Source organism: Melanostigma gelatinosum (genome assembly GCF_949748355.1).
Source record: "Melanostigma gelatinosum genome assembly, chromosome: 8".
Classification (NCBI taxonomy): Eukaryota; Metazoa; Chordata; class Actinopteri; order Perciformes; family Zoarcidae; genus Melanostigma; species Melanostigma gelatinosum.
The window spans coordinates 2,912,479-2,933,597 of NC_136641.1; the positions used below are offsets into that span (position 1 = coordinate 2,912,479).

Here is a 21,119-nt window from a genome sequence, read left to right on the forward strand (position 1 = left end):
CAGTGCACATTTATAACCATTTGAGTTTTATTATAAGTCAATTCAAGCTTGACATTTATTAAAGGATACAATGGCTAATACTGCAACACATATTCTGTCCATTTGCACTTTTTAAAGAGCAAAAATGAACAGCTAGCCCAGGCCTGTATATAAATTAAAAATGATCTGGCATCAAAATACAGTTGGCTGAAAACGTTGTTAGCCATAGCCCGATGGTGGTTATCCATATTTCTAATTCAATATATTTTTGACATGTTCCCTGGTCTGAGTTTTAATACTGTAAGCACTGTGCTCACACAGATGTGTCAAGTAAAAAATAAGTTTGACAGTTTAAACCAGGGGTCTTCAACTAAAATTTAAAGAGGTCCAGTTAGAAAAAATGTCTTGAGGCAAAGGTCCGGAAGATCATAATGTCTAACTATTTAGTGTGATATATATTTAAGTAGTCTGGTAGTTGTATCAACATCTGCAATACCTGACCGTAAAATCAAATGAATTCAGTACGATTCAAAAACGTTTTGACAATATTTATTGTCACGTAACATAGAACTGAACATATATGTATGACTGCAGATATGTCTCTCATTAACGAAATAAAAGTAGGGCTGCATTTCAAGATAAGAGAAAATAAATAAAATGTGAAAATTGTGCATGTTCAAATAAAGTGCTTAACTTCAGAAAAATAAATTAAAGGGAGGAAAAGCTTAAATTTCCCCTTTTCTATTTCACATCTTGACTAAACAGTCTCAACCAATTTTACAGACAATAAATTCCAACAAATCCTAACAATTGAACAGTTTTAGAGTATCACTTTCTTCCCCTCTTATATCCCACTCCCCCACGTTTTTGCTCAGTGAGAGAATTGAGCTCTAGCTTGTCCTGCCAGGATTTTAAAGCTGGGCTTGTTGTGTTGACCCAAAATCCAAGCAACTCTGAGTGAACACTCATGAGCACGTTGTTGGGCAGTGAATGTGTGGCTCAGGATCCTGGTGGACTGGTCATATTGGGCTCTGAGACTACTTATTTTCTGTGATCTCACCTCAGATTTCAGTGGGTATGTTTGTTCAAACCCTTTATGTTTTGTCTCATAATGGCGTTTCACATTGGCACTTTTAATAAGTGCCACGGTTTCTGAACATATGACACACTGGTTTGGTGCTCCCAGTGGGAAGCATGAACAGAAATGAGGCTGTCCATTCCGGATTAAATGCTCTATTTTCGCTGTCCACTTTTCTTTTTTTGGAGAGCGCCATTTGTTCCTTATTTTTCTCAATTTACTCCGTCTCACTCGTCGTTCTCAACTTCCTCCGGGACCGTCGCCTGTTTCTCTCCCTTTCTCCGTCTCACTCGTCTTTTTCTCAACTTTCTCCGGCTCAGTTTCTCTCCCTTTGTTTTCGCTTCATATCGCTATCTTTCTTTTTCTTTCTACCGTCTTTTCGTGTGTAACTTGCCTCTCACTCTGTCATCTGTCTGCACTGTAGAGTCGCAATGTTTACCGCCTGGAATACACAGACTTGATCTGAGTAGTATCACGTGGGATGGCTTAACTTGCATGCAATTGGTCTGTGCGTTTCCTCATCCACTAAACCACTACCGTAAAGACAACAAAAGCTGCGCCGGTTAAAATATAAGTGCCCCGTGAGGTTTTTAATCATAACCTTCTGTTTTGGTCCGGGTCCGTATGGGACGGCTTCTGGGTCCGGATCCGGACCGCGGTCCGCCAGTTAGAGACCCCTGGTTTAAACTATCCGTCAGCTGGCAAACTTAATGTTAGCTTAGCTTTAACGCCAGATGTAACTGACACCAGCTGGCACAAATTAGGTCAACAAGGTCTAAAAAACACACAAAGGAGAAAATAATAAAAAAACAAACATGGCCACCCACTGTTGCTCCATGTTGCATCTGGATAAAGTCTGAGTGGGAAATCACTCTCAATGTTTTCTGAAGTCGGTTATAATCAACCAGCAGGTGGCGCTCGAGAACAGCAGTACTGTAGTGGAGCCCTCAACCACCCTGCATCCATAACATACTGTATGTATGTATCTGACCTATCCTTTGTGGGTCTTCTTGAGAGAAAGGACAGAACAGGAGACAACCTTTCTCCAAGGTTTTTACCTAAGACATAAAAAATAAAACATTATGTTAAAAAACATTGACAAAGTATTGCCGACATTATCAGGGAATTATTTCAGGGAATGAAGAGACGCCATCTAATGCTGGAATATGACAAGGACATTACAATAAAAGAGCGTAAATATACTATGAAGAAGTTGATTAGACAGACCACCTGTATGAGGAGAAGAGGGGGGAATACCATCATGCAACCTTCAATGAGTCCGCTATCAAGTCCCTCTGAACTGCCTTACACCGTCTACTAAACCTAACATGAATGCTAGGGACGTTTTTCATGACACGTCCCGTGAGAAACAGAGGGACAGGTGAATTTGGATTCCGGTAACGGTAACCATAGTGAGCCATAAAACATGTGTCAAGTCCACCAGACTTTGCTCTCACGCCACCATGGCGTGCGAGGTTTCACTTTCAAAATAAAAGTGCTAGTCTTATCACGTATCCCAATTCAGCATAACTTGGTTAGTGTCTGTCTTATTTTGAAACATTTACCCCGAAATGGTGGTGTCAAACAGGCCACTTTGACTACTCCCCCGCCGGAGAAACTGCTATCAGTGACTTAACGAAAGAAACTTCACAGTCGCTCGACAAGTTTGCTTTCGGGAGTATCGGACGGAACGTTACTCCTGTCTGTGTTATGTAACGGTCCGCTTTTATCTGCCGACGTGAACAGGTGGTACAGCTAGTTTGGGCCTGTCCAGTTAACGGTGGGCTATCGTTGACGTTACACCAAACCTTGCAATGCATATGCTAGCGTCAAACGGATCCATAATGGACTTGGACTCGGTGTTGGTGAAAATTAAAGCACACTACTGCGGGTGAGTACGTTATTTGACAATAAGGAAACAGGGACGTTATCCGGCGTTAACGAGGAGAAGGGAAACACCTGTGGAGTATCTGCTGGTGTGTGGGGTCCTGAGATCAAGCTAGATCAGTCAGACATGGTTACCGGACCAATGTCACACTCACCTGGGCACAGTCACAATAATAAGAATTCAAGTAATGCCACTAGTTTACTAAAAAAAAAGAAATGATATAAGCATTGGTGTTAAAGTCTCTCGCTGTGTTCCTTTACATTTTGTAGTAACGAGGATGCTGGTCTGGGCCCCAATGATTGATGTCATCAAAGAGTAACTAACTGCACACTTTGACATGTGTTTGAAGCCATACACGAAATAACATGACAGTACTTTGATGAAATGCATCAATGCTGGTGTTATATCAACAATAACTAACAACGGTATGTATATAACCTTGCAGTGCCAAGTGTGAGATAGTGGACAGGTGAGATCTACGTCCTGAAACACCAGCACGTGAACGGCCTCTAGTCACCTTGTTGGTGCGTTAGTGTGTTGCTGAGACAGAGAAAGATCTAGAACAAAGTTAAGTAGAAATGAAAGTATCTCTTCTATTTAACATTTAAAGAACTGTGACCAAGATATGGAGTGAGTGGTTGTGAACATTAAGTAGGTATGTGACAAAAAAATTCAAACTATTCAAAAACCTTTAAAATCTACCTGACTGGATTAAGCTTGAAAAAAACAACAAAATGAGACTAAGATTGTTAACATCCATTGGAAAATAACGAAATTAGAGCAATTTTACTTTAAAACAAAACGTCTTTTCCTCTCTATTGTTTTCCATTAGTTTCTTAAGAAAAGTGTGATCGCAAATTACTAATCTTGACAAAGAATTATCTGTAATTGTCGGAAACGTCATAGCTGATCCCTCCACACAATGCACTTAAATTGTATCTTAGGATGCTTTTGGAAGAGCCAGGGGGTGCTATTTCAACTTTTAAAAGCATGGGGAATAGTTTAATCGGGCATTATTGGAGCCGATTCCAAGCCGCCATGATGGATTTCAGTGCGATGGCCTACATACACAATGACTCAACCGGAGCTTATTTAACATGTTTCTGATCGTCAGATCTTGACGAAACTTCGTCAGTTTACAGATAAGATATGGTTAAACATCTCCATTTACATCCTATTGTTCTCTGATTGCTCGGTCAGGGTCTATGTGGGGTTGTTTTCGGAGCAAAACTTTCAACTTCCCCGTTCGACGCGAGAACTACACATACGAAAAAAAAATCGAAAATGAGACTGACTCTGGGCATTCCCTCTATGTTAGCAGAGATTTCCGGTGAAATACCCCATGAGAACCAATGAAAACACCGCATTTATGCAGAGATCCGTTGTGTACGTAGTGACCCGGCCTGCAGAGAGCGTAGAAGAAAATGCCCGCCGGCAAACGCGGATATTGCCACATACCTACATTAAGTCATCAGTGTTCTCCGGTGGACAAGTAATGGAGGCCCAGTTTATGATGCATTCCTGTACTGCCATTGCTTGTTAGAAATGAGATGCGGATATATCTGTGCCATGCTGATATGGGGCTCATGGGACCACACCTATAGTCTCGTTACTCAATAAATGAATTCAATGTTGAATCAAATATACATATGATCTATTACTCCCTGAAGATCAACTCATTTACCGATCTTTTCAGAACTGGTTCGTTGACATTGTCATGCCACTAAGTGCATGAATGGATGAATGGATCCATGCTGGACTAACAGCACTGGCCCCTCGTTACACACTGCCATCTAATGATTCAGAGATCAGAAAAGGTTCAACAATGAAAAGCCCCCTTGTTCAGTTAGCTTAAAGGACCTCATAACTCCAAATAACGTTGTGGGGACTTGTGCTCCGCTCTTTGACACTTAGGGTTTTTTATACTTTTAAATTTTTTAATTGTCAGAAAGAAGTTTAAAAGCACAGAGCAGCCTCTGGTTCTGTAAAAGGAAGCAGAAGCTGAAGTGTCTTAAAGCTGCATTCTCTCTAGTGTCCATCAGGGGGCGACTCCTCTGGTTGTATAGAAGTCTATGAGAAAATGACTCTACTTCTCTCTTGATTTATTCCCTCAGTAAACATTGTAAACATGAGTTTATGGTCTCAATCTCTAGTTTCAAGTCTTCTTCAATACAGCATGATGTTCATTTAGTAAATTCTGGTCCATTTAGAGTCAAACCATAAATACAATACCATAAAGCAGGGGATGCTTTAGGGTTGACAGGTCTCTACCACAGCGTTGTGAGGTCTGGGAGCTGTCCGTGGTTTTGTCTTAGGTCTTTAACCCTTTCACAGTGTGCTTTTAGTTCATGAAAGTTATTTGTCCAGATCTCCAGGCTTCTAAACAGTAGAGCGGGCGCCATATACTAAGGCTGAGTCCTTACTGTAGCGGCCCGGGTTCTAACCCGTGGCCCTTGGCTGCATGTGGTGCCCCCTCTGTCTCCCTGTTTCCTGTCTTCAACTGTACCTTCATAAAGGCAAAACATAATCAAAACAACAACAAAAATCAATAATGGGTGACGTCGTGGTGACAAATACGGCGGTTCGATCCCTGGGTTCTCCAGTCCATGTCAAAGTACCCTTGGGCAAGACACTTAACCCCAATTTGCTCCTGATGTGCAGGTGGCATGGTAGCCTCTGTGATTAGAGTATGAATGTGTGTGAATGATGACAAGTACAGTCCATTTATTCAGATTGATGAACACTAGGCAGTAAGAGGCCAATGGTCATGTGACCGACACACATCATGAACTGTTGTTGTTTCCTTTATTGTTGACATGTTGCTGCTTCCCAGGTTGCAGTTTACTAAACTTACTCTGAACTCTGAATTGGGTCAGAAGTGCTTTTCAGCTCTCAGATGTATTTAGGGGGGTATGCACGGGCATGCACGGGCTGAGGGGCATTGTGGCCCCACTAAACTCTAATCCAGTCAGTTTTTATATAATCTTCAATGATGTGGTGTGTTGAATTTGCATTCAAGTCCTTTTGACCTGTTTGTCACAGGTTGCTGTGCAGGCAGTGCAGTTCCTGGTCACCACATGAAAAGTTCTGCTGTCAATGTTTTTTAAGTGTTTTGTGTTTGGGAAGAAGGGCTGATACAGTACAATACAACAACCAGTACTTTTTACTTTGATGAATGTACAGTATACTCTGTGTATATATATATTTTAACAAAATGAGCCAAACCTCTCAATTGTCAACTGTCTAAATACAAGGAGCCTTACAAGAACTTTATAAATGTAATAAAATCCATTGTGATTGAAATCAGAAATAATCTAATCAAAGAATAAGTGAACAAGATTATGAAGAGGACCAGACATTCATTGCTGCAGTTCTGATCCGACAGACATATTTCAGTGGTCACTGGAAGGAAAAATGGAATTGCGATTTAATACCCAGCCTTATTGAGAAAAGAGGACTTATGACTGAGACTACGTTGCTATCGCGCACGCACGCACACGCACACGCACACACACAAATGTATTTTTTTACATGTATCAGATTGGTTCAAACTGATTTTCTCACACATTCATTTCTCCACTCTTCCATAAATCCCATGTGTTTCATAGGGCAGAGGAAAAGAGCTCAGTGTGTTTCCACTAATAGAGTGAACAGAACAACGGAGAGACATTGTAACAGCTGCTGACCAAACACTGGCCAAAGTACAGATAAAAGAGTAGTAAACAGGCTACGGAAGACTTGAGTGTTTCCACAACACAACGTTCTTAGAGAATCTTTCTCCTGACCACATTCTGCCATGACGACTCACACACAGACTCACAAGGGGAAACAGCCATGATGGTAACCAGAGATTGCCAAGAGCCCATTATTCTAAAGGTAATGTGTTTAGTTGTTATGTACCATTGGAAGTAAAGCTCACTGTCAATCCCTACAGTGTGTTGTCTGGAAGTCTGACTGGCTATGCACCCTGGGGTTGACCTTAACTATATACTGTTGTATACACTCTAGCTTTAGGTGCCGGTCTGTTGTCATCAGTCTATGAAGTCCAGCATACTAAACATAGCTTACCATCCACGGCTGCATTCATTTCATGTCTTCGGTCCAAATTCTGTCGGTCAATTACCTCCATTCTGTTTAATGGAGTTTCCCAAAAATACGGTTAAAAGTGAAAACTGTAATGTGTTGTTCTGTAGTATTTGGAAACCAGTAATAAACAATGCATGTTGCCATCATACCATACCACCACACAGTGACCATTGTACAGTGTTTGAGCTACAGGTGATTAGAGGGGACAAAGATCAACATGGTGATTAGGTGGCTTTATGTGCTGGAACATGGCCGAGCCCTCAGTGTGCTGAGCACTCTGGAGTTTCAAGAGCAAACAGTGCAAGGGTCAGCCATACTGCCTCTAGTCCCACTCAGAGATGTCTCCTCATGCATTGGGCTTCAATAGGTTTGGTTTTCAAAAACCTTTAATAAATAAATGTAATATGTCTACAAGGAGGACAGAGGAGACATCCAGTAGGAGACACTTGTAGCACATCATACATGTTTTTAATTATATTCATGTTCACTAAGGTTTAGTCAAGAAGTTCTGGAAGATGGGTACCTGATAACATGTCACGGTAAACATATGATATCATTAACCATACTCACACAGATCACATCAGAGTCAACCCAACCAGGGCTGATTGGACTACAAGACAGATGTTGGATTCATGTGATTTATATATTGCCCAATCTCTATATCGGCGGAACTTTGCTGAGCATGTGTTTGTGTGCGTGTGTGTGTGTGTGTGTGTGTGTGTGACATCGTTCCACATTGACTTGTGTGGGTTTTGACTGTGTGGAGCAATGCCTGCTGGGAAGCAAGCTATCTTCGCTCCACCTTGTCAGAGTCCAACTAACATTCGCCATAAAGTGCCACACACACACACTCCCTGTAGCTCCTGCACATGTTTCAGGTTCTGATATTAGTTGACAGTACAGCGCACACACGTATCTGGCTCTGTCTTTGGCCCAGTCTCCATTCAAAACCCTGATTTTCAGAAGCTGCGTGAATAAATACTGCAGGTATGAATAAATACATTCAGCCAGCAGCTGAGCAGTGAGGGTTGCTGTTGAAAATAAACATGCACACCCTTATTTAAAAAGTCATCCACTGATTACAAGTTTATTCATGACCATTGTACAAAAGGGTTCCAGTTTGTAGTCCCATTTTGCTACATATATATATTAGTGCTGGGCAACGATTAAAATATTTAATCGCATGGATTTTTTGCGATTGATCGCATTGTTATGGCAAAGTTCAATAATGAATTATAAAGTAGTGTGTTGCGCACTTTTATTTTAAAAGTACTGCTATATGAACAAAAGGGCAATAACATTTGGTTCACGAGATGCAGGTAGCATGTTTCATACTTAATATGAATAGAATTCATACTTTGTTGGCATCTTATTCTGAAAACCGGATGTTCGTCTGAAGAAACCGGATGTTGTCTCACGTTAATGTTTCCGCTAACTTTCAAAGTCCTTCGCTTGCTCCCGATCTGTGCAGTTTAAATGCGTTTACCGTAAGTTTCAGCATATAGGTGCACTAACATGTAATTGTCTGCTGAGTTGACCACGGAGATCTGAGTGTCTGCTGACTTTACCGCAGCGATGTCCAGTCGTGTCCAGGGAGAGCAGCGGAAGTCGCGGAGTCAAGGAAAATAAAAAAAGGAATTATGATGAAAAGTATCTGTGTCTGGGCTTCACTTGGATTGGTAATGCAGATTCCCCAAAGCCACAGTGCGTGGTGTGCAGTGAGGTTCTGGCTAACAGTCTGAAGCTCTTATTTACGTCGCCACCTGAACACCAAGCATGCCAGTGCAAGTCAAAAGCCCCTTACATTGTTTATATCCAAATTGGAGGAGTTACAAAACAGCCCAAAACAACTGCAGTCTCATTCTATGTATGGTTGATTGTAAATTTAAATGTGATAATCTGCCTCTGAGCCTGTGCGTGTGTGCTCGCATCCGTATTGCTCTTTAAAAGTGACGCCTTGTGTCACTGAAAGATATTGAAACTTTGTTGCAGTGTTTCAGGGCGTTTTCACACCTTCAGTTCGTTTGCTTTGTTCTGATTCAGTGATTAATATGATACAATGTTGCAGTTGCCCCTTTGTTCGGTTTGCACTGCAACATTTAACAGCGGACTAAATATTGTAAACAAACGCCACGCGCGAGCAAACTGTTCTCTCATTGGTCCGATTTCTATGCGCTATAAATAGGCTCTGTTGCTTGAGACTAAACATGAGACTATAGGATGACTATAGGATGTTTGCTGGCTTTTATCCCACTGTTCTTGTCATCCTCTTGTTATGTATATGTATTGTCTCAATTAAAAAATAAAAATAAATTAAGAATTATAATAAATTAAAAAAATGCGTTAATATATATATATATTGTCAGAAGCCAGAAGAGAGTGAAATGTCCAAGCAGGATTCCATTTTTGTGTATTTATTAAATAAAGCAAATAAAACAAGCAAACAAACTAACTAACAAAACTCCTATCGTGCTGTCTCTCCTGTCCTGTGCAGTGCAATGCTGCTGTGCAGCTGGTAAAAACGATACGCCCACCCCGGTGCATGCTGGTCCTATCTTTCTACTCATTTAAATAGCAACAGGTGCCCACAGTAATTACCCAAAAAATAATATTACTAAACAAATTACGATTGAAGAGAAAATAATCTTAATATATAAAACATCTACAATCATTAAACAATACTACTTATCAATGAAATAACAAAATACAATATCAAATAAATAGCTCCAACAACATAAATATATTTTCTTTTTATGATGCAGGATGAGTTGATGATTGCGAAGAAGAAGCTGCTCTGACGTCTGGTGGTTTGGCAGCTGATACTTCTGTATGTCTCTCCAGACAGCAACAGGTTGTGTCTGGTGGGTTTAGCTCTTTGCAGGCACCTCATCACTAATATCACTGATGCTCAGTAGATGGTACCAGTGATGTTGTGGGCGGTTTGAATCCCCTGCTTTGTAGCTGCCAGGAATATCCTCTGGTGGCGAAGTGGACACGCTGGTGGAATTCAGGTTAAACAGAGATTTGTTTGATGGAAATCACCAGCTATGATAAAAATACCATCATTTATTTTGGTCATGTGTCTGCTGATGACCTCATACAATTCCTGTAGTACATTTTTTGAATTTGCATCGGGAGGAATGTAAACGACAGCAACAAAAGCACTTTGACTACGTTTGAGCACCAATCACCACCGGTGTGAACACACAGCTCGCCTCCCCTCTTCTTACCGCGGTCTCGCCTTCTGTCTGTTGCCTGTCAAGTGCAATAGCTTGATGCGGGGTGTTCTGATGAAGCCAGGTTTCTGGAAAGATGTCAGAGTCTTCTCTCATCCATCTTATTTAGGAGCAGCTGGACATCAGCGAGGAGCAGGCTGGAGAATGGAGCAGCCTCAGGTCCTAGCGGTTTAGCTCTCTTCCTGGTCGGTCACACAGCTTTCAGTGGCGTTTGGTTTGGCGTCGATCATTTCAAGATCTGCTGCACAAACTCTTTTTTCCGGTACTGATGAGTGTGTTTTGGTCATGAAACTGCAGCAGTTGCCATGGTATTTAGGACCAGTAACGAAGTTCATCCACTTTGTGCTTTCTGTTTCATTTCGGCATTAAAAACCAGATGATAAACAAATGATTTATGGCCATTAAGTCTCAACCAACGTGTGTCCCAACTGTCTAGTTGACAGCTTCAGTATTGAAATGTGTGCAGTCCAGTGGAACAGAGTCAGTGTCTTGAGCTTCTGTACTGTGACCTCATTCACAGTGAAAAAGGATATCTGGAAGACAAAGGAGAGATATTCTGTATAAAATAGATATTAAAGAGGGAATTATGACCTGTTTAACTTCACACACCCCAACACTTGCTCTAAGCAGCGTTCAACATAAGATTAGATCTAATAATGCAATGATTATTTAATCAAATCAAATATTTGAATAAGAATACAATCACTTGTTTCCTAATCATTTGAATTGTGTTTTTATGCAAATAATCACTATGGATGATAATAACATAGAAAATCAATATGTGGCAGTCAATGCTGAGACTGTGGCAGGTCGCCACAAATACATCAATCTATGAGAAATACTGAATTTAGCAGATCTTTTTCTTGTGTCACACAAAATGGCAAGAACTTCTGTCATTTTAGGCCACTTGAAAAATAGAGTTGCGACTTTTGAAATGGGTCAAACCTTTTTCTTTTTTTCTGAACAGTTTTTATCCAGATGGTCACAAGAGGCTGTGAGGATGTGGGTATTACTTTCATAGCAGAAGTAACTGTAGTTAAAGACATTTTGGGGCATATATCTTTTATAAACAGATGATAGATTTATGACTTAAATGTAAATGATAACGCAGTAAATTAGAGGCACAAACTGCTGCTACCGTGCTTGATCCTACATTCCCCATAATGCCCCTTGATAACAGTTTTCATCAGATTCTCCTTGCCTGGAAGACGTTTACACCTCCAGGCTTTCTGTGTCGTCGAGAAACAAAAAACATTCCACTAAATAATCTCAACCATGGAATGTGGATCTTGTGTTACTCATGAGTCCACTGTCTTCCTCCGCTAGTTCCAATGTCAAGAATAGACCTTCATGTACGTTAAACATGTGTGTAGTACCTCTTATGGCTAGTAAGATGTAGTAAGATGCTCTATTCTGAATTTGCCACTTAACATTGGTGCACGCTGGTAAACAGCTGAGGCTGACCTGAACCAACACATGCAACAGACATGATCAGTGTCATTCACTCTAAACCCAGCCAACATCTCCTCTCTGTCAAAACCGTTTGCACGTCCAAGGACTGTGAGTTTCTTGCCCGATGAGATGAGTGTGCTTTGAATTCGATAGTAGTGAGCGGTCTCCTCCTCTCTCTTGGGACCCCCCGTGGGATCGCTTGATCTCTGCTCCACTTCCACAAAGTGACTCTTGACATTTTCTGTGTGTGTGCATCAGGGACATGTTGATGGCAGACTTGGCCGCCACAGTAACCTTCGTGGAGTTGCGCGAGGAGGTGAGAACGATGTGCAGCGTTGCCAAGCAGCAGCCCATCACACTCAAGTGGATCGATGATGAAGGTGGGTGTGACTCACGGCAGGGTGTCCGCTAGAAATAATTGGTGCTGGTCCATACGTGTTGACTCTTAAGCTTCTGGGATTTTGTTTTTGAAATGTATCTTTTAAGATGTTTTTTAAACTACAATGTGTTATACAAGGAGCAAAGGCCTTTAAGCATTCACTTTGTGTGAGAGAGAGACCATATAGACCGTATGCATACATTCAGGAGTCAACAGACTATCACATTCTCTTCATCTCCTCTCATGAGTAAAACAAATACAAGTCTATATCAGATTATATGTTATAAGTAAATATGATGAACTGGCGACCTGTCCAGGGTGTACCCTGCCTTCGCCCAATGTAAGCTGGGATCGGCTCCAGCGACCCTGAACAGGATAAGCAGTTTGGATAATGGAATGGATTGTTATAAGTAGATTACAATTATCAGAACAATAGGAATATTCAGGCTCCCTTATGTCACTCAAAGGTGTACTGCAAATGGAAATGTTAAATACGAAGACTATGTAGGAAATTCTGCTAATTTATTTGACCCTAATAAAATCTCCTGTGGGTCCCGACCCAGTGTTTGGGAATGACTGCTTTAGGTTATATGTTGGTGAATAAATGCTACAGCTCCTCAACCTTTGACTGGCTTGCCAAGACACAAGGACTTTTCTTCCGGAATGAACAATAGAATCAGATGCTTCTATGCGCAATTCAGTGTGTGTGTGTGTGTGTGTGTGTGTGTGTGTGTGTGTGTGTGTGTGTGTGTGTGTGTGTGTGTGTGTGTGTGTGTGTGTGTGTGTGTGTGTGTGTGTGTGTGTGTGTGTGTGTGTGTGTGTGTGTGTGTGTGTGTGTGTGTAGGGGACCCTTGTACCATCTCGTCTCAGATGGAGCTGGAGGAGGCATTTCGTATTTACAATCGAACCAATAGGTCTGGTCTGCTGCTGCACGGTGAGTTAGCTCCTACTTTTAACTACATTATTTACTGTAAATTATTTACCATTTTTCCATTTATTCATTGTTAATTAATACAATTAATACAAATCCAGGGTGTTCATCATCTGGATTGCATGTGGTTGAGGGTTAGGGATTAAATTTAGTTTATTGTTCTCACAGAAAACATCGGATTGATATCTCCTTTCATTTTCTGTCTTCTGCAGTCTTCCCCAGTATCCCGGAGCGGCCCGGTATGCCCTGCCCTGGAGAAGACAGTGAGTAAAGCCTCTATCCGCCTCGGGGACCCCCAATGGCACTGTTAAACTAGGTCAAGCGCCCCTGTACCTGGCACCTGGCTGTGGTGTAAGTACAAGGTGGAGGCGGGTGAGGGCTCTCTAGAAGACTCATTTCTCTTTAATAGCCTGAGTTAGCCATGATTCAGAGTGAACAGTGGTCACAGAGTTACAGTTAGATCATGCGATTTTGCAGCCAGAGGTGGATTCAGAAGTCGGTGAAATTAAGAGTTTACGATTTTCCAGCTGGTGAAACGGAGGCTGAGCACTGCAGAGACACAATTTCTCTTTTGTGCTTCAGCGTTTTAACCCCCAGGCTAGGGGACTAAGGCAGAAATACTAATCTTAACAAATGCTTTTGTTTGGTAATCATCGGGTCCTTCTAGCTTGTACTATTTGTCCACCCCAGCACACTGGACAAGAGGCTAGCAGCATGCGGAGCAGGCCACCAGTCCATCACAGGGCTAATACATGTATAGCCTCCTTCTAAAGAAGCCTAAAGATTGCTCTTTAACTTCAACAATGCTGTGTAACTGTGACGCCGTAGCCACTGCTGCTCTGCGTCTCTTTCATGTACTCCCTGTCTATTTGCTGTGACAGCAGGTTTCAGCACCCGTGAGAGGGCCTGTGGGTGTCTGATGGGACGGGAGCCCTGTGTGTTTGTGCTGAGGCAGACTCCTGGTTCACTGTGTGAAGAGCAGAGTGTCATTCTGTAGGTAGGTGATGAAGGTCTCGCTGTGTCTGGTGTCCATGTGTCGTGTTGTGGCTGATGTTCGCTGTACTGTAACAGTAATAACTGGGGCTTCCTGCTGTTTTCTCATGTGCTTGGTGTTGTTGAGTGCAGGAGGGAGAGGCACTGTGTCTGTTTTCCAAGGCTGACTGTACTGATATCTTCTGATTAACTATGCAGTAGATGGTTTGTCGTTTTTAAAAAGAGGGTCACTTTAAGAAGAAAGACTATCTACCTAATTGTCAACAGGCCTTTTCTATAAAACAACAAATTTGTGCCTAACTGAAGATTCCTGACCATTTTACTGCCATTTATTGCCATCAAATTATGTGATCTTGAATAGATAAACCAGCTCGAAGACATATACAGTATGTTGAAAGCACACATGTTAAATACTTTCTAAGTCCTATCAAAAAACTCATTAAAGAGAAGTTGAGAGACTATCTCATTCTTTTTATGTCCTCTCATCAGTAAAACAAACAGAATGTAAACTAGCCTTTTATATCAGATCATAGACTGTATGTAAGAAGTGGACGTAGTCACCGTGACGTCACACATTGGTTTGTGGACTGCCTTTTTGAAGCTATAGTTCTGGTTTTTGGCTGTCACCATCTTGTTTTTTGGTCGTCACCATCTTGGTTTTTGGTCGTCACCATCTTGTTTTTTGGTCGTCACCATCTTGGTTTTTGGTCGTCACCATCTTGTTTTTTTTCGATAAGAAAATAAAACCAAATCAAAGAACGTGCCCTCGTAGCCACGCCTAACAGGGTGGGATTGGCAGCTGTGCGTTGTTACTGGAGATCGATTGACAATGCTCTGAAGTTTCATATATTAGACATTGCTTGAAGGAGTTAATCACTCCTATGTCCACGATGTGGCGCTAGAGAACACACTTACATTATGTTGCTGTATATCAAGTGTGGACCACCCAATGTAAAGGTCCATTGGATGATGTTCGTCCTAGAAGGCTGTCTCCCTGTTGGCAGTATGTGGCACTATAACTGTGAGTCAATATGGACATGCAGATATCTAGACTCTCAACAAGCATGTTACATTTGGGGCAGAGTGAACAATGTATGGTTGAGTTACAACTGCTTTCTGTTTCATGACAAAACATGCCTCGCCATGGCATCGCAGCTCTGTAATTGACCTTTGGGTGTTAAGACGTACCGTAGCCATAAAACCTGTAGCAGGAGTTCAAAAGAGTTTGCATGCAGTAGAAACCATAGACTGTGTATAAGAAGTGGATATTGTCGTCATGACGTCACCCATTGGTTTGTGGACTGATGTTTTGAAGCCTCGAGTTCGGCATATCAGCCGTCGCCATCTTTGATTTAGGCCATCGCCATCTTTTCTTTTCAACCAGTGGTGACCATATTTAGGCTGCAAAGGAGTGACATCGGGAAGTATACGGTTCAGACAGTGGCAGCTGCTACTCAACCACATTTAGCCCTGCCCTAAAGCATCCCCTGTTTATGGTCTGTGTGACTCTAAATGGACCATAATGTACTAAATGAACATCATGCTGCATTGAAGAAGACTTGAAACTAGAGATTGAGACATAAATTCATGTTTACAATGTTTACTGAGGTAATAAATCAAGAGAGAAGTAGAGTCATTTTCTCATAGACTTCTATACAACCAGAGGATTCGCCCCCTGGTGGACAGTAGAGAGAATGCAGGTTTCACTTTTTAGAGCAGAGGTTGCCGCCTTGGAGAAACGCAAAAAAATTCAAAATGGTAGACTTCCTGTTGAGCTGAATTAATGAACGCCAATATGAAATACGAGAGCAATGTGCACATTTCGTGAATATTGGATCAACTTTATGCAGACTAAGGCTTGCCACGCATTAGGGGCGCTACGGAGCCTGCAAAACGTGCATTGACCCAATCACTGTATATTCTTGCAAGGTTCTGATGCATGCGGAAAGTTCCGTTGGTTGCCGAGGTTACCGAGGGTGTCAAAAATGGTTTGAAGGCAAAATGTAATGAGGGGGCACTATAGAGTCTAATTATTTTTTGAGCATCGGCATCAAACGTGTTAAGAAAGTTAAAAATGAATGCAACAAATCCATAATGGCTGACTTCCTGGAAAACGCTTAATTTATAAAAAGAAATGATATATGGTCCCATGTGATTATGGTAAATTCATGTTACCAAAATAAAATCCAGATTTTCTTTTGTATTGTTGTCAACTCTATGCTTTAAACTGACAGATGTCCTGAAATGTCTCATCAAAAGGTAGAGCTGACAACAATTGGCAAGGCTCCCCTTAAAAGCAGCTTGCTTTTTTTCAGGCTTGAAGTGTGTGTCTGTGTGTGTGTGTGTGTGTGTGTGTGCGCATGAAGAGTGAACAGACCCCCCTCTGTGTGGAGAGAGAGAATGATGGAGGGTGGGACGTATTCAAATCCAGGATGATGCGCTCAGCACAGGCTGCCTTGCCTTGCACCGGATTCTCCAGCAGAGCCCCCCCCCCCACCCCCTGGCACCCCCCCACCGCCAAGCACCGCCCATCCACCCACAGCTCCACCCTCCTCTTCCCCCCCCCCCCCCCCACTGCCACCACGCTTTCCCAGCATCCCCCTCTCTTTCTCTCAGCTGTATGGCACCGCTGTCTCTCCGGGGAGGAGCCTACAGTGCTGCTGCATCACACAAGACACAGAGGCGGGCGAGGGGACACAGTGTGAAAGTGAAAGACAGCGAGAGAGAGATAGTAGCATTGTACTATGCAGATATCAGCTCTTAATAAACAAGGCAGCCACTGCATTTTCTTTTCCTTCGCTCTTCTATTTTTGTCTCAACCTGCCACGCCAAAAAAACAGTGAGACGACTTCATCGAGGATAACAAGAAGACGGAAGAAATGGACAGAGAGACAATCAAACAGCCTTGAGAAAAGCAAGGCGACTCCATCAGCTGTGAGGAGCGATACAGAGAGAGAGAGAGAGAGAGGGGAAATAATTAAATAAAGGCCAGGGAGGAGAGAGGAGGGAGGGATCGTCAGAGAGAGGAAGAGGAGGGGATGTAGCAGTGTGTCTCCTTGCCGGCTTGCCACACACACACACACACACACACACACACATACACACATACACACAGCCTGGATAATGTGCTGAAAGAGGTGGAGAGAAAGGAAGGAGGCAAACCGGTGAGCTATCTACTTCTGCATCCTTCCATCCATCCATCCATCTTTTCATCAATCTTGTCTGTGTTTCCACGCCAAACCCAGAGACAATGGATTTGGACGAGTGTGTCCTGGCCTGGACTCATGTTTGTGCGCGTGGGAGAGATCTAAATGATCAGAATGTTTGATTGATTCACATCGTGTCCCGCGCTGCAGGTATTGTGTGCATGCATCCTGCTAGCCGTGCTAGCATGGCGAGTGCCTGTTCCTGGCTGGCTTCCCTCACTGTATCGTAGCCCTGAAAAAGGCTGTCTGTTTGGCAGTCCACTCAGAGGCTGCACCTGCTAACCAGTGAGACACCCTCTTGGTGTGCAGATCTGTGTGTAAAGCTTGCCTTGTTGTGGCAGGGTATGATTTAAGCATAGTATCGGGCTGGTGCTGGTCCTAAATTCAGACGTGTTGTATCGAGACAGTGTCCTCTGGTATACTGGCTGTGATGCAGGTTGATTGCACATAGAACACTGTTGCACTGTTTGTATTGGAATCCTTCCACCTAAATAGACTCTAATGGTCCAGTTGCTGTTTTCACAAGCTCATCCATCTTGACAAGAATGCATTTGAGAGACCTTTTCTATTTTTGGAAAGGTTTGTACTATGACAATAGTTTCATGAGTGGAAAATGTGACAAAATATTGGCGATAGTGACCTTCAAAAATCTCTTGATGCAAACTATATTTGAAATGCAGCAGACTGTGTAGTGTTGTGATGGTTGGAACCACTGTATAATGCTGACTGTGGTTCTGGAGGAGCTTGGTAACATGTCTGGTGATGTCCTCCGGATTCTTTCGAACTGTGGGCATGAAGTTTGAAATACCTGGGTGTTTACCAGGCAGGGAGGGACACTATGAAGTTGAATTATGGGAAATGTAGGGTTCAGTGTTTTTGGACCCATACTAGGGAGAAAGAGTTGGGATACTTTCAGCTCTGCTGCATCAATTTGAACTACCGATAGTCTTTTTTTTATAATTCTTCTAACTTTATGGAAGTGGATTAATAAATTGCAATGGTTGTCAGTAGTTTTCAGTTTGTATGATAATTACGAAGACTATACAACTATTACCATCTGTGGAGGGGACTGCAGCTGTGTTTTGCTGTGACTGTTGCTGAGTCTCTTAGGATGTTCTAGTATTTAGAGGTATCAGGCATTAGACTCAATATTCATCAGACTGAATGGCCATTTCTCATTTTATTCATTCAGCTTGACACTGGGCTCATGTTAGCTGATTTCTTTTAGGAAACTCAATTAGTTCCACATTTGTTATCGTAAAAACTTCATTTATTTCAACATGTATTAGTATTCATACCTTTCATACGTTCCAACATCTTTTTTCACTCTTCATACACAATGTTAGCTTCAAAATGCAGGATAATGTGTGTTATTGCATACAACGTAGCAAAGGAGACAAACAGACTTACACATTAAGGAACAGCCGCATTGACTCCCATGAAAACTGAAAACACAAATGTCTTTGTCCCAGGTTCTAACCTGCTCCCATCCTCACAGTTTTGACACCACGAACATAAATGTTTATTGAAATATGTGGAATATTTCAACAAACATGTTTCATGCATCATGGGTATTATTTAACCTTTTAAGCCAGCAATCCAGTTTAGCGTCAGCTCTTCAACATCAAGCATTCACACCGCAATTCCTCCAGAAATCGCTTTCTCTCTCTTTTGTTTTGCTGGAATCAATCAGTAACTAAATGCGTATCAGTCCTGCTGACAACATGTTCAGTGGATACGGGAGCTGCAGCAGCGGTTGCGAGCAGCAGTTTGCTCAACGTGTTTCACATCGACTTTAGAAAAGTGCCTGTTTAAGAGTTTGTACTCAAAACAACTCCTCCAGGCTTGCCCGCACGTGTTGTTGTTACCTTTAGAACAAATCAAAGATGTGTGTGGTGATTCAGGGGTTCAGGCTGATTGTGCCAAGCTGTCGGAAAAAAAGGTGACGAGATGATTAAAACACCAGGCTGAGTGCTCATCCTTCAAGGCTCTCCCCTGATTCATTGTCTAGGTGACACTGCGAGTTGCTTGTGGTAATGGCTCGGCCCCCTTTTCGCTCTGAAGGACTTTTTTTTGCCTAAAGTGACAAGGCACTTAAACATTCAGCCTCTCTGTCCTTGGCTTGCTCCTTGCAGCGCTGGCAGGTGAATACCGAGCTGGAGTATTACATCCCAGAGGCTGTGTGTGGTTTGGGGGCATTAGGGGCTGTTCAGGTGCAATCTGAATCATCCTGTGTAATGTTCCCCACGCTGCTTCCACCTATTTATGAGCCTGTGTGGGACTGTGGCTGTGTTTGTGACTGGTTTGGAGATACCTTCCTGTGTGTACGTTTTGCTGACTGGGCACTGACCTATTAATAGCACTCTATGGATCATGCTGGGTCGAACGGCTCAGTCTGCAATGCAGTCCACGATGATACATCCGCTCCCATTTCCTCTTGTTAGTTGATGTGTATCACTGCATATCAGCAGTCGCAGCTCTCTTCTAGGTTTTCTTCTGTGGGGCCCATTGGGACTGCTCCAGTCAGCCCGGAAGTTGTTAGACTGGTTAACTGGAGACCACCGGACTCAATGGACTGCTGCCTGCAATGTCTGGCACAGCAAACCTCTCATGATATGTGTGCCAGCATGCACAAGTCCCTAAACTAATGATGGAGCTGCATGTTTTCCTCTTGTTTGGTTATTGTATGGCCACACTGCTCTAAGTACCTGCCCCATACCATGACACCCCACAAACCTCAGCTCCAGTGAAATGGTAAAATTTTCCAACTAGCAACTGGTGGTGTAACGGACCAATATGTCATATGTCAATATGTGATCTGTACGGATCCCCCTCAAGGTTCGGCATGCATGTTTACCGTGGATTAATACACAGTTTAAACATCATAGAGTGATATAAAGTTTTACCGATGATCGTTATCCGCCAATATTCAGTAAAATATGCGCTCAGGATATCTGCGTTTATGCTTTTCTAGTCGCCGATCTCCAATAATGTCACATTGTAAACAATCAATCTGTGTTGAAATGGACAGAAGGAGAGCTACTAACGTTAGCAGCTAACAGCTAATTTACAGAGGCTCCATTCAGATACATTATGATGCATTCAGGCTCTGTTCAGGGAAAATGAGTACTGAGCGAAGTAATGATGATGTGTTCAAATGTAATATAGTTTTGATGAGGAACTTCGCTAAATCCAGTCATTTGAAGAAGATGTTTTCTCATCAATTTAAAATCGATATTAGAGATGAACTCTGAGCTGTTTATCTTCCTAACGCTAGCTCTCCACAGCTTAGAATACAGCATTACAACTAATGACAAGACTGTTTTCATCAATACTAATACTAATACTAATCAAGTATTTCCTTATCATTTGAATTTTGTGTTTTTATGAAGAACAATAACACTAAGATAACTATAACAAAGTAAAAGGATAACATTTATAATTGTTGCTGGTTTATACTGAGTGCTGGTTTATACTGAGTGCTGGTTTATACTGAGTGCTGGTTTATACTGAGTGCTGGTTTATACTGAGTGCTGGTTTATACTGAGTGGTTGAAATCATTTGGATTGTGGCTAAAAAAAGCCACTCTGCTGCTGTGACAAAACATACCAATCTGTATCTGCCAATATGGATCATCAATGCGCTGCAATTGCTATCGGCTGCAAATCCAGCGTGATCAGGGATCTAGAAAAGTTACATTTGCTCCCTTTTTTCTTTTCTTTTGTGCTGATCTGATCCGTGATACACTCCGAACTGCGAGATACTAGCCACTGTCAGCCCAAACAACCGTTGATTGCCGATATATCTGTGCAGGTGTGTGTGCCCCACATGCAGGGGGCTGGGAATCCCCAATGTATGAGTAAAACACAATTATTTGTATTATACAATACA

General features: G+C 42.2%; 1 protein-coding gene across 1 annotated transcript in view; it reads left to right on the top strand.

The window, feature by feature from the left end:
• Positions 1 to 2,871: 2,871 nt before the first annotated feature.
• Positions 2,872 to 21,119, top strand: part of prkcz (protein kinase C, zeta) — a gene marked incomplete at its 5' end in the record, with an annotated part of 127,926 nt that continues 109,678 nt past the window's right edge. The window contains 4 exons of the mRNA XM_079273326.1: positions 2,872 to 2,948; positions 11,978 to 12,099; positions 12,943 to 13,032; positions 13,242 to 13,292. Coding sequence (XP_079129452.1) covers positions 2,872 to 2,948; positions 11,978 to 12,099; positions 12,943 to 13,032; positions 13,242 to 13,292 — 340 coding nt within the window. The remainder of the gene's footprint in view (positions 2,949 to 11,977; positions 12,100 to 12,942; positions 13,033 to 13,241; positions 13,293 to 21,119) is intronic.